This window comes from Engraulis encrasicolus, chromosome 14 (assembly GCF_034702125.1).
Source record: "Engraulis encrasicolus isolate BLACKSEA-1 chromosome 14, IST_EnEncr_1.0, whole genome shotgun sequence".
NCBI lineage: Eukaryota > Metazoa > Chordata > Actinopteri > Clupeiformes > Engraulidae > Engraulis > Engraulis encrasicolus.
Genome location: NC_085870.1, coordinates 45,113,654 through 45,132,792, shown reverse-complemented (window position 1 = coordinate 45,132,792; position 19,139 = coordinate 45,113,654). Strand labels below are relative to the sequence as shown.

General features: G+C 43.9%; 1 protein-coding gene across 1 annotated transcript; it reads right to left on the bottom strand.

The window, feature by feature from the left end:
* Positions 1-635: 635 nt before the first annotated feature.
* LOC134462713 (tetraspanin-31-like) lies at positions 636-16,784 on the bottom strand. The gene is made up of 6 exons (XM_063215887.1): positions 16,631-16,784; positions 14,591-14,758; positions 11,427-11,507; positions 9,619-9,759; positions 4,039-4,149; positions 636-3,762 (listed from the first exon to the last, which is right to left on the bottom strand). Exons 1-6 carry the CDS (start codon positions 16,691-16,693, stop codon positions 3,688-3,690), a joined length of 639 nt encoding a protein of 212 aa, XP_063071957.1. The 5' UTR covers positions 16,694-16,784; the 3' UTR covers positions 636-3,687.
* Between the last annotated feature and the right edge of the window lie 2,355 nt (positions 16,785-19,139).

Here is a 19,139-nt window from a genome sequence, read left to right as displayed (position 1 = left end):
TATTTTTATTCCCTCTCAAGCACATTCAAAGACAATTGTGTATGTTAAAATACTATTGCTATAATAGTATTTCTACCTTACACATCCCTGTTCTAAAAGTATCTTTGTTCAGCCCAATGCATGCAGGTGCCGCAGTCTAGATGATGCTGCAGCAAAGATGTGTTGATGTGACGATGCAGAAACACTGTTGCTCACTCCTGCAATCTGAACATTTTAATGAGACCACAGGTTTGGCCGGGTAACGTACACTGTAATGAGGTACTCTACAAGGGTTAGCAGTTATAACCGAGATTCCATGACTTACAAACAAGTGTGGGACACAGAGCTGCCTGGGACACACTTCTGAGAGACATTAACAATCAGTGGTTTGGGGTCCTTTGTTAGTGATGATGTGTAAAACAAAACAAACAAAAAAAGCCAAATTTGAGCTTTTCATGAATATTTACTTAGTAATTAACTCATGTTTACTATTATGACCAAATAGTGGGACATGGAGAAAACCTACCTTTTCATGTATGAAAAGTGTGATTTTCCAGTCATAATGAATACTTAGAATTTGATGGTGAGAAAGGTCATATTTGTGAATGGGCAACATGAGTTCTTGAAATAACTTTCACAGTGCACACAACACATACATACACAAAATATAGTATCTTTGCATTTTATTATTTTATACAAGTTTGTTTTCACATACACATCATGATGGTTGTCACAAAATATGGGGGCAACATTATTTGCTGGATTAAAATATTGTATTATAGTATGATGACCTACCAAAATAATCCTTTTTGTATTTATCTTTTATTTGACATGTAGGCAGATGTTACATGATGGAGGGAATATCTATTAAAGTCACTATGTGTACCATGAAAAGATATTCTCATACATTAACGATTAGTCACATGTGATGTGTATTTTGAGATTGATAGATAGTAGCGTTTCTAAGGCACTGTCCTTCTGTGAAATGTTTGGTAATATTTCATGCGGTGCAAGTGCTTGAATATAATTAATACTTCCCTTCCCTTCAAGGCAATTTGGTGATTCATGGTTCATATTTCAAGTAAGAGCACTTTGGCAAATGGTACGTTATGTTGTCTTTGGATACAATAAACAAGAAATGAAAAGGACCAGTCAGATGCTGACAGAGTAAGGCACAACACAACACAAATCCAACAATCTGGCATTGAACACACAACAAATCATTAAAATCAGAATGAGTAAAACTGAAAAATCGACAATTTGGACAGCAAAACAAAACAAATCATTAACATCAAAATAAGCATAATGATGGAACAGAAATTAAAATGATTGCAGACAGATGCCTGTTTGATTGATCATCTCTCCACCCGGTTTTATATTTGCTTTTCCAACTCAGGTCTTAAAGAACTTACAAAAAAAGGAAAATAAATCACACTCCAATGTCCAACGTACAATCTCACCATGACTCTCACAGCCACTCTCACGTCTGATTTTTGCAACATAATAAGCATATCCTTGGCAGGCACAATGTGATAGATTGCCTTTCATATTTTCCATTATATCAAAAGGGCCTTTTGTATTTCTGAATTGATGGATAATGTGGGAGGAATGTACAAATACAGTACAGAGAGCTGGTGGCATACCCAGTCAAGGGAGCATCAAATAGCTCCATAGTTGTATTATGTATTTGTATCGATAGTTGTCTTTGCTGTCCATTCTTTTTCTCTTAATGGATTGCATAGTTGGAACTTCCATTCACACAGGTCTGGTGGCAAACTCAGTAAAGGACGTTGGCAGAGCTTTACCGAGCTATTACATAGACATGTGCAGGGCCGATGATAGCTCTGGCCAGGTCCAAGTCAAAGTCATCTGAAAGGGCCTCCCCACCCAATACATGAATGTACATAAAATGTAATGAGGAGCCGATTCTGGGCCCCTTCTCCCTGGGGCGGGACAAGTCCCTCCCCTTTGTCCCCCCTGGACATGTATACTGTGTATGTCTATGGTTCAGTGTGGTTACTAGGGAGACCACAGGAAGGAAGCAGGGCCTATGGTGACCCCTGCTGGCTCACAGACAGACAGACACACACACACACACACTCCTTCCGCTGGGCATTGAGCCACCCACACACACCAAAACATGAGGCATGACAAGACATGCATACATATAATATGTGTCTGTGTGCATAAACAAATCACAATTAAGATTTTTGTAAATGTGTAGGCCTACCCTTATTTGAGCAAAAAACAACAAACAAAAAACCCAACCACCCATACAAGGTTATTTCTACAGCAATAAATATCTGTACTGAAAAAAAAAGATTGTCTAATGCATATACTGTGTTAACGTACTGTGAAAAATGCGGACCTTTGGTTAGATTTAGTCAGAGTTTAATGTCGTCTGCAGCAGCGCTACCTCCGATAGTGCCAAATGAGTGCACGCGAATGCGAACTCCATTAAGTCCGGAGCTAAGCTCTCCAAGTTCTCTCTCGCCCTCTCCCTCTCTTCGTCACAGTGAAGTCAAAAGAGCCCTTTGTGTTTGGCACGGTAACTTCACTGGCGAGTAGTCAAGACAGAGCCGTGGAGGAACAGAGGAGGGAGAGGCGGGTCTCTCGCTCCCTCGTGTGAACACAAGAGTGTCTTTCACAGCTCTGCGACAGACCTGAAGCCTGTGACCGGAGAGAGAGAATCTTTGGCATGTCTGGTCACGACGCAACAAGAACACATGACATGATGTGACCTTGCTGGCCAGAAAAAATATCATTCCAACAGGAAGAACCCACTAGACCAGTGGTTCTCAACCTTTTTTTAAGAAACGCCCCCATGGCCTCATCACAAGCCTCCCAACATCCCCTTGACATCATCACAAGACTGACAACACCCCCCTTAGTGTTCAAAAATTAAATGGACTAATGCCCGCAATGGCAAGTAAGCACTGGCCTCTCTCAGCTGTATCCTTCTCAACGCCCCCTAGAGTTCTCGAACGCCCCCTGGGAGGCTGTACCGCCCCATTGTGAAACACTACACTAGACTCTGTCTGGAAAGAGTTAACACAAAATACATGTTTGAAATGGTTGCAAATCTTAAAAAGAAAAAAAACATCAGAGAACGAAACACAGACCTCTTGAAAAGAGACTATAATCGATAACCAAGCCAGCCAAAACAACATTGAAAGTCTGAGAGGCTGAGAGAGACAGAGTGTGAGATGTAGGCCACTACCATGTTCTGTCCATCTAAGTTACAGAAACAATTTACTTGCCTTTACCAAGAGAGACATAGTAACACATGAAATGCATAAATATATTTTTTTCTGGTGTCGAAAAAGACTTGAAGTGGAATAAGTAAGGTTTATGGTTAAATAACTTAAAACTAACTAACTTAAATCATTGCACAATTGGATGTCTATAACTGTTAAACAGGTCACAGGTTGGAAAAACTATTCTACACAGTTCAGATGAAGCAGTACACACCACCAGGAGCAAGCAGAAATGCTGACCGATAGTGGGGAAAGTTGTGTGGTGTGTCTACCTATATCAAAGTGCAGATAGTTTCAAATGGGTGGTACATCCAGTCTATCCAGTGTGTGTGTGTGTGAGTGTGTGTGTGTGAGCGTGTGTGTACAAATGAGTCTGTACGTGTCTGTGTGTGGACATATTTTTTGTTTGTAGTAAACAATTGACTACTTTAGCCACTCATCGACTTCCGTCTTAGAGGAAGGCACTGGGATTGGCCCGTGGGTCTTTCTGGTTCCGATACCGCATGGCAAGCCACACCCCGAAAATCTGAGAAGAGAAGAGAAGAGAAGAGAAGTACTTTATTTCACACACATGCACCAACTCTCCACAAGCCGCTGTGAAAGATGACACTACTTCACAGATGTGAGTGAGTGTGAAAGAAGACAGATCCTTTATGTGTGTGTGTGTGTGTGTGTGTGTGTGTTTGTGTGTGTCTGTGTGTGTCTGTGTGTGTCTGTGTGTGTCTGTGTGTGTCTGTGTGTGTCTGTGTGTGTCTGTGTGTGTCTGTGTGTGTGTGTGTGTGTGTGTGTGTGTGTGTCTCACCTGTGTGAAACTGAAGAAGAGTCCAACTCCTCCAAGGACCTTCAGGACTTTGCCGGCGTGATGCAACATCAGATCCCCACAGGTGGAGCATTCCTGCTTCTGCTTACACGCCTGTAACACACACAAGTCAAGTCAAGTCAACTTTTATGGTCAGTTTCTTCATGCACAGGTCATACAAGGAAATTGAAATGACATTTTCTCTCTATACCATGAAAGGACGAGACGTACACAAGACTGACCTTTACAGACTGACACGCACGCACGCACGCACGCGCGCACACACACACACACACACGCACACACGCACACACACACGCACACGCACACGCACACGCACACACACACGCATACACACACGCACGCACGCGCGCACACACACACACACACACACGGCTTAGGGTTAGTGTTTGAACACAATTACAGTAACTAATTAACTAAGATGTGTGACTGAAGAATCGTGTGACATAAGACTACTAGAGATAATCATAGCACATTTGAAGAGGAAAGAGCCTAGACAGCTACAATGCGAGGCATTTGATTCCATGACCCTGAGAAACACATTGCATGGCTAACTGCCTACTTGATTTCTTGCTTGTTTGCTTTCCTCCTCTCCTTTACACATTCCTTCCTTCCTTCTCTTTTCTTCCTCCTTTCTTTGAGTCACTTCATCTCTACACCCTGTCCTCAGTGCTCTCTGCCCCCCCCCCCATCTTCTCATCCCCCCTTTCCTCACTCCTACACAGCTTACTTTCTTTCTTTTCCTCTCCTTCTCTTTTCAGCACTTCACTACTTCACTTCTACACTCCTGTCTTCAGCGCTCTGTGCTCCCATGTTCTTATCTCCTTTCTCCCCCCTTCCTCTCTCTCTCCTGCAGCCCACGAGGAAGGGACAGGCGAGCAGCTAATCACGCGTCTGAATGTGGCAGGCCTGAAATCGAGCACCGCTGGGAACGGGGAGACGGGGCGGGCTTCTTCTTCCAAACGAATGTAGGACGTGCTTGCTTGCCATCAAGTGAAGGCACACACGGTTAACGAGGGAACGGGCAATGATGCCCGCCACCTACTGTGCTTGCATTTACTGTACAGTGCTGCATGCAGTATTATTGAGCTATGCTAGCATCCTCCAAGCAAGAGGGATGAGAGAGAGAGAGAGAGAGAGAGAGAGAGAGAGAGAGAGAGAGAGAGAGAGAGAGAGAGAGAGAGAGAGAGAGAGAGAGAGAGAGAGAGAGAGAGAGAGAGAGAGAGAGAGAGAGAGAGAGAGACAGACAGACAGACAGACAGACAGACAGACAGACAGACAGACATGGTAAGAGGAGGTAAGAGAGACAGACAGAGATGGATAGGAGGTGCATAAGAGCACCAGAGAGGGGTGGGGGCAGACAGACAGAGAGACAGAGAGACAGACAGACAAGCAGAGAGGAGGTGAGCAATTGGGTTGAAGAGATAGAGGAAAAGCATTAGCAGAGACACATAATGAGAGAAAGAAAAAGACATAGAGAGAGATGGGAAAAGAGATAGTGAATGCCGCGCTGGCCGCTCATGCACTTTCTGTCTTTAGCAACTATCTGACAGTGCCATAACCGTCACAGCACGCACTCTATGACTGCAGATGACATGAGACTAAGGAAAGCAGAAGAGGACACATTGCACGCTACAACAGCACTACTGTCTGCTTCAGCAGTGAGACAGAGACAGAGAGAGAGAGAGAGAGAGAGAGAGAGAGAGAGAGAGAGAGAGAGAGAGATAGATAGAAAGAGATAGAGATAGAGATAGAGATAGAGATAGATAGACAGACAGACAGAGAGAGAGAGAGAGAGAGAGAGAGAGCTGAGCATACACGTCGTCATGTCAGGTGCATTTGTTGATTCGACCACACGGTTGCATAATGCATAATAGTGAGATCACACGGTTCTCCAGGAACAAGTGAAGAAGACGATGCACAGACAGGACAGGACCCTGTTTCTTGACAGTGCCGTTGCTAACCAGTTAGCAACTTAGTAAGTTGCCAATGGGAAATTGCATTGCAACCAAGTAAGTTGCTAACTCATTTAGCAACGTCACTGTCGGGAAACACACCCGAGTGCAGTACACAGGTACATAGTTTTCTAGCACACACAGAATAATGTGTACTGTATGCACTGCATGCTTTTCAGACAATAACACACTGCCCAAAGCTGTGTTCTGCTGGTGGCACGGAGTAGACACACTGCATACCACATGGGTCATGGGTCAATCATGGGTTAGCGTCAGACTTGTAGCTCAAAGGTTACCGGTTCAAATCCCGACATGTCAGGCTGGTCAGGGGAGTAATAAACCAGTGCTCTCCCCCATCCTCCTCCATGACTGACGTACCCTGAGCATGGCACCATTCCGCCGTACTGCTCCCTTGGTACACCAATTGGGTCTGCCCCCTTACACGGGTGAGGATAAATGCAATGAAATAGGCACAATTTCATTGTATGCAGTGAGCACTGTGTGGTGTGTCACAATGACAATGGGAGTCTCCCAGGTGGGCTTGCACCATATGGGGTTGATTTCCCAGCAGCACTAGCCCATCTCTCCCACCCACTACTCTCCTGTCACATCTTCACTATCCTGTCACCTCTCGACTACCCCAAAAACCTATTTAAGTGGGTTCTGCTAACTAGCCAATGTTTGATGACCTGGCCATGGGTTTCAAGAGCCCTACATAATAATGTGAATGCTAGCAGGAAGACCCAATAACAACCAGAGTGAATATTGACCCCGAGTGATGAGAGGCAGGATGTTTGGACACTAGCCTGGATGGTATACCTACTGTAACTCCTTATACACAATTCAGTGGACACCTTGCCACCTCAAGTCACTTGGGCCGGTGCCAATCATCAGTCTCGACGAGCCAGTGAAATCTTGGGCAGGGCACAACAGGGGGCATTGTTCTCTCATGATCTCTTGATGCATCACGTCGGTCCTAGCCACATCCCAGAGACTTATGGCTGGAAGCGGCCCAAAAGAGGCTGGTCCTATTGACAGCTCTGTGCTCAGAGTGAAGCATGGTGGTGGGTGTGGAGCCAGTGTTTCCCAGAGAACATTTGTTAGCCAAAGTGTTGGGGTGGGGTGGGGGTGTAAGCCGGTGTCAGATGTGACCATCATCACTGGAAAGGTATTGTCATGCAGTTTCATATGAAATATGATATAAAACATCCACAAATAAATGGTATACATTTTTTTTTTGGTATAGCAACTTCACAAAGTAGATTACATTGCATTTACAATACAAACACTTTTTTGCGAGTTAGAATCACGATGGTAGGTACATGTATTTGTCGTCAAGTTCAGGGGGAAACTGAGAGGGGTTTGGAGTGCAATATCATAGCGTTGCTTTCGCTTGCTACAACCTCTGAAATGGTAAAAAAAAATCCCATATATTTCTTTACCTCCCATAAGGAGTTTAGTTTTTTTTGGCAGAGTTTGTTCCTGTGTTAGTTAATGTGCTAAACAACATGTGAATGTATCTGAACAGATAATCTCAGCTGCCTTGGTGGAGGTTTGCACTCATCGTTGCTTTTTCTAGTTGTCATTGTTGTGACACACAGCATACCACAGTCAAGCACGCAAACATGAAATCAGTCTGATGCCATAATGGCTTGCCTATGACTGCCACACAATGCCGCCACAGTGCCTACCAAATCACATGGGCATGCTCTGCCTTCACCAGCTGCCTAAAATACCAGAGGCAACTTCTTGATCCACACAGCACAACTCACCTCTGGCTTCTGCAATGCTTAATGCTCAGCAGCTTCCGTCTGACATTTCCTTATCAGTTTTATGCAAATTTGTACTACAGTCACCCCTGTAAAGAACGAAATGGCCGACCTTCATGCCAACCCACCTCAAACGGACACCCCCCTTGGTTCCAATCTCTGCTCTGCCTCTGTCAGCTCTCAGCTCTTCAAAATCGAGTGTTTTTATTTATTTTTGACTTGCAAATGGAGCTTTTCCCCTCACAGTACAGTTGATTCAGTAAAGTAATATAAAATCTATTGTCTGGCCGACCGATACACTTCTATGTCAGGCCTTATAGTGCATTTACTGCGTTATCAGCATTATCTATTTCTTGACAGACTGCAAGTCTATAGTTGACTTGTAGCTGCCATTCCGTTATGCTCCTGTGTATCACCTTGCCCCTCACCTCAAAATTAAATTCCATTTGTTTACATTACAACTGCCTTTTGCATTTACCTGCTGCCTCCAACTCTCTCCATTCCTGCTGCCAAGCACTTAACTCATTGGATGGTAGCCATGTGCGACCCATCATACAACCCAGCAGTGCCAGAGCATTTTCAGCATTTTGGGTGTTTTTTTGAAAATTGAAGTCTATGCCTATCTCAATACTACAGCATAAAAAAATGAATAGATATACTTGTAACGGCCTGTAACGGTATAATGTAGTGCTGTACCGAAAGGTAGAGTTAACAGGCTACCCTGTACATGTTTTGACATTATGCTGCCACAACAGTGGCTCATGCAGAACGCTAAGAGAGAATGCAAGAAAAAAACAGGTGTAGAGGCTTGTTCTTTGTGAGACTTTGAGAAAAGTGCAATTTCTTACATTGATGAAATCTCCCACGCAAAGTAGCAGTTTGAATCTATTTTCCTTTTTTTTTTTTTTCATTTTGACAATATTTTGGTGAAACAAACAACGTGCAGAGGAAGGTAACGGTTTTCCATTTTGTTCCCATATACTGTACCGAAAATGTACCGAACCGTGACCCCAAAACCAAGGTACCGAACCATGATTTTTGTATAGCATTACACACCTAATACGTAGGTGGTTGTGGACGTTAACCACCACTGATGATTAAAAGGTACATAAAGCACTCAAGATATGTATACCATTGAAAATGATCTGAAATGGTTACAGAGCCCATGTAATGATGTCACATTGGGCACTCTCCCTCAGCAGGCAGGCAATGGCATTTTGGGTCTCCAGTCGCCAACATGAACCAAATCAAATATGATGTTTCAAACTTTGAATGTGTACTACTAATAAGATAGTGGAGAAAATTCTTTTAAATCTTAACCTGCACACCCACCTTTAAGCAACATGGGTACTGAACAATAGGATCTGAAATGGAGTGCTTAAGCATCATTGGCATCAAGTTACTCCCCGCATAACGACCTTACATCGTTTGCAAAGCTCTCAGCTTAGAGCCAGAGAGTATTGTATGTTCATGTGTCTCAACATAGACACTACAGAACATATCAGGAGAGGAAGCATAAGCAGCACATCTCGCTGTTAACTCATTGGTATGTGTATTTTAAAAACATTTCTGCAAAACATCCCTTGCTCAAGCAGGGGTGTTAGGAACAATTTCCTTCTGCTAATTTTATCACAACAACGTGCAAGTACAAGACATCATGCCCTCCTATTTAGACGCACCCCTGCTCCCCAGTAAGCGTATGCATGAAAACATCAATATATACAGTAATACATACGTATACGTATGACATAACCAAGAGTTCACACATGAATTTTTTGCACATGTGGTGTAAGTGTGTGTGTGTGTGTGTGTGTGTGTGTGTGTGTGATAATACCCACCGCCCTGCACTGTTCCACGTCTTGGTTGAAGGAGCTGCCGGGGTCGGTGGTGTTGAGGAGGCCGCAGCAGTCCATATTCACCTCCAGGTCCTGCCTCATCTCAGGGGTCATAAACTGCCACGACCTCTCCAGCAGCTTCCCCTACATACACAATACACAATACACACAAATCAGTAGGAGGGCCAATGACGTTTTACTAGTAGCACACGTACGCACGCATGCACACACGCACGCACAGACAGACAGACAGACAGACAGACAGACACTTTACTGAACAAGATAATTCTCACCAAAACTAACTGCAACAATTAAGCTTTCACACACTTGCATGTTCTCACTCACACACATACAAGCCACTGGCTGCTGCTGACGCATGCATTCAGGACTCATATAACTCCAAGACCTGTTCAACAGCTTTCCCTATTTACGGTACACACAGTACACACAGACACACAGACACACACACACAAGAAAAATCACACAAAAACAAACTGTGGCAATTAAGCTTTCACACACTTACATGTACGCACTCACATACATTCAAGCAAACGGCTGCTGACACATGCATTCGCTGAAATAGCACAACATCGGTCAAGCATGTACACACACACACACACACACACACACACACACACACACACACACACAAGAAAAAAACACACACACACACACACACCACACAGAGCTTTCACACACTTACATGTACGCACTCACATACATTCAAGCAAACGGCTGCTGACACATGCATTCACTGAAATAGCACAACATCGATCAAGCATGTACACGTACACACACACACACACACACACACGCACATGCACGCTGGTACGCACGCACGCACCTCCAATACAGGAACACTATAAAGCGGATGCTTGGGTGAGTGAGTATGAAAGCAATCACTACTGAGTGACATGAGTCAGTTGAAAGTGACAGAGAGGGGAACTGCGAGAGATGATAAAGTAATGGAGCTAAACTATAAAGCGACGGGGAATGAAAAGTGAGGCCATGGTGTGCAAACATACACACCCAATTATGTCTACACATGCATTTATAAGTACATAGTACACTCACAGGCGCACACACACACACACACACACACACACACACACACACACACACACGATTATATACGTAATCTCACACACAAGCAAGCACACACACACGTACATACAACCATATTACAGAAATGTTGGCTCATATACACACGCACGCACACAATATACATGCATGCCAGCATGCACACACATAAGCCAATTACACACACAAAGTACACCCTTAGAGTACAACTGCACGTTGAGCAATAATGTTACGAAGAGGATGTAGAGACATTAAGTTCTTCCCAATATGCGGACTCCCGTTTTCGCCATGTGCTTGTGGCCTCACATTTCACTGACGACTCGCCTCCTTGGAGAAAACAATTAACCTTCAAGAGTGTGGGTTTTTGAACATTCTATAAAAAGAATGCGTTCTCTAACAAGGCAAGATTCTAAAATTCCAAATTTTATTGAATGGCGCCCAGAATTCTATAGAACTTTCACTGCCCGAACATTCCCGTACACTCTGCTGTCAGCCTAGCCACAATATCATTTTGGGGGACTGTTCTTCATTCATCACCCCCATTGCAAATGAGAAAATGACATAAGAATTGAGCTTTTGCGAGATGTTGAAATCACAATTCTGTTGCCAGTGACGCCATCAGGAGGCCACAAGGAGACAAGTGAACAAGGGAGAACGGGAGTAGGCATTTTAGAAACAACCCATGAATTTGTTGAGGGGCTCACTAAAGGCAAAAGCACAGCCACACTAACCTGCTGCTCCTCTGTGATGGCCAAACAGGAACATGACACTCCAAACTGGAAAAGGAACACTATGAACAAAATGATCATGTACTGACATGGAGAAGGAGAGGGGGAGGGAGAGAGAGAGTGAAGGATAGAGGGAAAGAAGTAAAGGGATAGAGAGAGGGGAGAGTGGGTCAAGGAATATAACTCTACACAGCAGAAACTGAATCACCCTCACAGATTGATGCCCAATTGGTCCAAGAAACAGCCCATACAAGAGCACATGCATGCATGCATGCACGCACGCACATATGCACGTAAGCACATGCGCGCACATACACACACACACACGCGTGCGCAAACACACATACTTTATGAGGAAACTAAGAAGAAGCAAATTTAGATCAGCCAAGAGAGAGAGAGAGAGATAAGAGGGTCGCCCTCAATTAGCAGACGACACATGGCGCCCAAAAAAAGAGGATGGCCCTGTCGAGTGCCAGTGGGCATGGGGCACTGGTGCCATTCCTTCACCCGAGCCACTCAACATGGGCAGGCTGTCAGAGGGAAACCCATCACTCACTCATATGCCAGTTGCCAAGAGCAGTGCCATTCGACTTCAGTACCAAGAAGCCCGAATGGAAAAATCACTGGGTTTTCAGGGGCCACATGAAACCAAGAGGACACAAAAAAAATCCATTGAACTACAGTCAACTTTGAAGTTGGTCATCGGTCAGTAGTTGACTAGGCAGTGGTTGATACACTATTTTGTGCATTTTTTCTAGTATTGGTGTGTTTGACAACACGTACTATGTGCATGTTGTAATTTTTTAAAACTTCAATTCAAACAACAACTCTCAATCTTTTTTTCTGTGCTTAAAAAGGTATGAAATGATTTCAAATCATTGCACAGTGAAGTGATATTAACACAATAACGTTTTGGCTGCATTCGCAATGCTGCTTCAAATAATTCCTAAAAAACTCTCAGAAAGCCAGGCAAGGGTAAGGGGGCAGTGAGATATTTTTTGTCATATGTATCCGTTGATCAGACTGGCACATTTGCTAGTGGATATTTCTAGAAGAAAATATTTTTAAATGGAGATGCTGAGAACATCTAGAGCTTTTAGCATGTCTGGTTTGCGGGTGCACTATCTTTCGTCAACAAAGGCAAGTGGAAAGCAAGCTCTACAGTACAAGTAATTTTCCATCACCTCAAATTTGATTCTAGACAAGGCAATCTTGCTTAAACGATTACAGCGTATAGTCAACCTGCTGGTAAACAACGGCACCTTTGTGAACAATTATTGTATTGTGTATTTATGTCTATTGTGATTGCGCATAAAAAAATGGAACACATTTTCTTTCAATTCCAGTTCCAGTGTTAAGGTTTTGCTTTTCACATTTCATTGTCTGAATGACATTGAATTTCAATGTCTAGACTTAAGAGTTTACAGGTCAACTTAACAACATGTAGTGCAAGCCAAATACAATTTGACCACAGGAGTCTTTCAACCTGACAAGCGTCCAGACGTCTCAGCAGTGTTCACCCACACAGTGCCAAAGTCTGTTTCTACAGACTGCCTACTACTCCATTAATAAATGGAAGGAACCATCGTCTACTTGGAATATAACCACCACATACCCTGTGCCAAGTACATACACACATACTGTAATAAATTAAGAAAATACATAAAGTGTAAACCTCTTATGGTCTACTCTAGATGAAAAAAGAGGATTGGTGAGCTCTTAACACCGTACAAGTATTTGAGAAAGACCCAGACTACTACAATGTGTACTACTGAAAAGAGCAGCTGACAGCTTTGGCTGGGATATGGACAAAGTCATCTGAAAGCAGTAATAAACTTCATACATTCAATGTAACAGGGACCCAATTATGGGCCCCTTTTTTCTTGGGCCTAGGACAACTGACCCCTTTGTCTCCCCTGTTGGCTTCTCTGCTGCTGAGCGTCTGAGAAGCAAGCCAAGACACAAGCTGCTGTGGCATTCGCAGAGTCGATTTATTTTTCATTTACTGGCAACGCTGTGATTAGTAAACTGAAAAAGTAAAAGCAGGGACGCTAGCAATTGCACAGATAAAAGTGAAAAGTGAAAGCCTACCTGGGAAACTCCAACTCCCATTGTCATTGTGACACAGCACTCTGCACTGCACACAAGGAAATGGCATTTATGCCTCACCCGCGCAAGAGGGCATTCCCCAATGGCGCCCCAAGGGAGCAGTGCGGTGGGACGGTGCCATGCTCAGGGTACCTCAGTCAGGGAGGAAGATGGGGAGAGCACTGGTTAATTACTNCCCCAACAATCTGAGGGTTCGGAAGTCGAACTGGCAACCTTTGAGTTACAAATCTGACGGCCTAACCGCTTACCCATGACTGTCCATAATGACTGCCTGATGCCTGCCATCTCCTCTCCTCTACTCTACTCTACTCTACTCTACTCTACTCTACTCTACTCTACTCTACTCTACTCTACTCTACTCCTGTAGTGGAGGTGTGATCTCATTCTGACCGTGTTAACATGTGAAGTGAAAAAAGTGAAAGTCCAACTGGGAAACTTCCATTTATTGCCATGGTGACGCCAGCACATCAAAGCACACAGGGAACACAATGAAATGGCATTTATGCCTTCGCCAAAAAAGCATCAAGGGAGCAGTGCTGGGGCTGATGATACCACGTCCAGGGTACCACAGTCATGGAGGACAATTTGGTGGAGTGTTGGTTATTCATTTACCTCATGCACCTGATCGAACCTGCAACCCTCAGGCCTGACTCTCTGACTGCTATACGGCTCTGTGACTGCTTACCTATGACTGCCCCCTAGAGAAGGTTATGAGATCATCTGCATTGTGGGGCATGTGATGAATGAGGGAATTACAAAGTATGTAAGCTGCCCTCACAGTCTGTTTGTCTTTTACTGTATCAAAGGGTGTGGCAGTGTATGTGCAGAGTGTTAGTCATGAAGTGTGCGCGCGCGCGCGCGCGCGCGCGCGTGTGTGTGTGTGTCCAAAGGATATGAGGAGGAGCAGGACATGGTGGTGCTCACAATTTGTCTGTCTGTCCGTCTGTCATCTGGTGAGTGTGTGTGTGTGTGTGTGTGTGTGTTTGTGTGTGTGTGTGTGTGTGTGTGTGTGTGTGTGTGTGTGTGTGTGCTGTGCTTGGCCAATTTAAAAAGGATACGAAGAACAGCAGGACTTGGTGGTGCCTGGAGGCCCCGAAGAGGCCGATGAGGGAGATGAGGAGCACGAAGACTCCCACGGCGATCACGCCCCCGATGATGTGGATGCTGGAGATGGAGCCATAGCCCGTGCCCCACGCAGCCACGCCGATCAGCAGCGCCCCCACCAGCTGTGGAGACACATTACATTACATTACACCGGCGGTACAGTGGGGATTTTTAAAAGTGATTTAGTGATTTAGATTTTTAAAAGTGATTTAAAAAAAAAAGTGATTTAGATTTTTAAAAGTGATTTTTTTTACGCGGTCATCCCTCAACATTTTCAACCTCAGAGGATAGAGCACGCTTTGGTTTTAAAAAAACGGTACATCCGGTATCCTATGCTTTTGATAGATGTCGTATTATAATGTTACCTCCACCTACAGGGTAATGTGCGTATCGCCTTGTCGACAATTCATGGTAGTGATATACCGGCTAAACATGCCAGCTGTCTGATTGGGCCATTCGGACCATTAGGCAAGTGCTTGCAGCAGGAGTCTGTGGGAGAACAGAGGAGAGACCGAAATATCTCTTTTCCCCCAGGTGCCACAACTACTGGCTGTAGGCCTACCTCCCAGCTTTTTCAAAAGTGCTACATTGTGAATAGAATAGAATGAGATAATCTCAGAGTAGAAGCATTTTCAAACGATATCTTAGTTCTGAATCACAGAAGACAATCACCTATACCATTGAATTAAAAAAAAATCTGCCACTTCCTGTCACACCCATTTATTCATGTACTCCTCACAAATGAAAACCAGTATCTGGTAAATATTCATTTAAAGGGTTTGAGAGCTGGCTTGACAAATTTGGAGAATGTTAAACGATGGAATTTTAATTATCTCTCTAAAACACACACCAGGCAATTCCAGAAAGAGTAGACCCATGACACTAAATTGAAGAGGTTTCTGAACACGTATTTGCAGTGTCATGTGCACGATCGCAACATATTCATCACATGATGACCAGAAGAAAAAACAAACAGTGTGAAGAAGTCGTCCTGCAAAGCATATTCACTGGGTCTGCACGTCTGCAGTACGCACCACATACTGCTCTAGCCTTATATTTGTTACCGTATTGCCAAGAATTACCAAGGGGAAAAAATCTGATATCTGAATTAATCACAGAGACACATCTTATACCTACCGTATAAAAGTACATGTGTTTCGCATATTATGTTTGCTTATGATATGAACTCCATGCGTTAACGCAGTAAACTTGAAATGAATGGTGATAGGCTGGGCACCAGGATGTTGCGCATCATACCTCTGTGTATGTCGAGTGATGCGTGTAACTGTAACAACACGTTTTCCTCACACAACAGGCGTGGAATAACAACTAGTTTTGTCGAGTGATGCGTGTAACTGTAACAACACGTTTTCCTCACACAAACAGGCGTGGAATAACAACAAGATTTGTCCCCCCCGTGATAACTTGAGTATGGTTACCTACCTGGTCGTTCTTGATAAGGTCTAGTGGGCAAACTCCAAAGTCATTAAATCGAATTCCTCCCTGTTCCTTTTCACAGACATACGTGAGCGAAGGACAGCGTCGTAAAACGGTGCTGTCAGATAAACTCCTGGAAAACACACCTTTTCTAGCCACACTGAATTTCATGACCATTGTGTAAAAAACACACTCAATTTTCGTTCGCTAGCAACGAGACCCGTCATTTTAAAACAGAAGGGTTTGTTCGGCTCTTGATGATAGCCTAATCAGCAGCAGCGATGACGAGGGGGCAAACCAGAAGGGTGAACACCGATATCTAGTCACCTGGCAGTTCATTCTCACTTCTTATGAATGGGTCTAACATCCAAAATAGCTCGTACTCTAATATTTACAATAGACAGCAGTTGTTGCAAACTAGACAGCCATCCAACTTTCTTATGCGTAACTGCGCCTCCACCATTGGTTTTCTCAGCTAAGCTATCCGGCAAGCTAACCACCATACCATCATGACTTGTGAAGTATTAAATAGATTGAAATCGGACTGAGTAACTTACCAAATAAACCACATTTAGGGAAAACAGCGCATTCTTCGAACAAGTGAAGCCTCCGCAAACCATCGTTAAGCCCAACGTCTAACACATGTGAAGTTTGGATCTCCAAGTTTGTCTGGCAGGCCGCTACCGCACAAATGCGTTTCTCTTTGCTCAACTTCACAGCTGGTTGGCACACACAGAAACACTATGATGACTCACCGATTATTTACGCATGTTGTTTTTCTCATCATAAACACCGGTCACCGATGGTGACGCGTGTTACATTACACGTTGTATTGAACACAAACCAATCACAGATGAGTGCGTCTTTTGCGGCACAGAAAAACAAATTTAAAAGGCTGGCTCAATTCGCTTCGAATGTGTCATTTGGAGTAGGCCTACAGTATTTCAGTCTAATGAAAATTGTGAATATTCTTTAAATCGATAATTATAGCCTACTGAATTATAACCTCAGTCTGGTTGCGCAATATAGGCCTACAACTGATCTTCCAACACAATGGCAACATTCTGGACATATACTTTTAATACCTTATCATGCTCAACTAAAATAGCCTATAGGACCCCGAACATGACACCTCAGGTGACCCTAAGTTTCACAGAGACCAGAGAGCTGTGAGAGTAGAAAGGCTACTCCAGGTGGGCAGCCCCAGCTGCCCCAGCCCTGCGCCGTTCCGAATCACAATGACCAGAGAATCCCATCAAGACCCCACCATCAGCTTGAATTGAACGAGTGAATGAATGTCTTGGAACAGAAACAGGTTCAGTTAGGGAGTCAGAGTCAAAATGGCATGTCAATTATTTTCACTTGGGTGTCACCTCTCTTATAATAGATAGGTGACACCGCTTAAGCCAAAAAGCGCAATCAGCATTTTGACAGCGCATCCAGGAAGTAAACTGAAGAGTCATGCATACATTTACTACAGATGACAGGAAATCGTCTACTCTGCGCCTGTATTTGGAAATGACCGGGGTTATTTCCGAGGAACCAGAGACAGAAGGTGACAGACACGCTCCTGCAGTATCGTTGCAATGTTTTGACGCATTGGATAGCACCCTCACAGACAGATGACGAATGAACTTCCAGCTGTCATATTATGCTACGTGACTTGGCTTTTTGAACAGATACAATATGAACAAAACTAAAGTGGCACAGTCGAACGCGATACGGGTGGAAGTCAAGCGACATGAAAACCTCAAGAACTCTTTCGCAAAACTTTTCAAGCAGTTGGACAGAGTCCAGGACGAGCAGCTTCGCTCATGCCTGAAGGTGTACTTGCACAGTGTTAAAGGTAGGCTAACCGTGGTTCGATACACTATTTTGGCATCTGGACATATTTGATGAATTCAGAAATGTAGCCTATTTAATTTTTAATTTTAACTTTTAATTGCAATTTGAAGTAATGGTGTACAGTACATGTTACAAAAGCCACATACTTTGGTGTCTAGTGTATTTTAGTATATGACTTCATTTTAGCCTATAAAAGGAATAGTGGCAGTAGGCTACCATGAATATTAGACCATGGGCTATTAGTCCCATAGGCCAGACCATCCATAAGGGCCACGGTCAGTGCCCAGTGCAGCCTGCTTGGCAAAGCAGTATCAGGTAGCCAGCCTATGACAGGTGAGGGTGAACAATCCTGACCTTTAGCAACTTCAGTAAACTATACATGTACTGTACACTACTCAGCAAAATAAAATCGCACACAGACTGCTAGTGAGCCTGCTTAGCGCACCTGGCCATGGCAGCTGATGGGTTATTATCAGAGTGCTGTGATGAAAGCACAGAGGAGAATGAAGGCATATTTCTCAGAAAGCATTTTAGGTTTACTGGCTGTGACGCACAGCGTGGGGGCAATTTTGTCAACTTTGTGAGAGGAGGGAAGGAAGTCACTCTAACTGTCTCTTCCCTTCCAGTCCTTATGTGTAGATGGTATCTACAGGGTGGTATAAACAGATGTACACAAACCAGCATTGATAGACCATACAGTAAAGACAGGCAGAGAGAGTGAGTGAGAGAGAGAGAGAGAGAGAGAGAGAGAGAGAGAGAGAGAGAGAGAGAGAGAGAGAGAGAGAGAGAGAGAGAGTGTGCGCGCGTGTCTGTGCGTGTGCGTGTGTATGTGTGTGTGTGTGTGTGTGTGTGTGTGTGTGTGTGTGTGTGTGTGTGTGTGTGTGTGTGTGTGTGTGTGTGTGTGTGTGTACATGCATGTGTGAGTGAATGTGGATGAGTGTGTATGTGTTCCTGTAAATGATGTCCTTAATACTGTTATGTTACTGTTTCCGTAAGCTTTGGCCATACTCATACTATACAAACAGGCATGCCACTTAAGTAAACTTGACTTGAATTGAATGGAATTGAATTACATTGAGAGAACAAGAGGGAGAGTTCTTGTTGGAGCACATGTCATGAAAAGATGCTAAGTTCACAGTAATTGAACAGGACAGGCCGGGTTGGAGGTCTACAGCCCATGGGGAAAACCCAGCCGTGTAGCCATTTATGTCAAGACCAGGG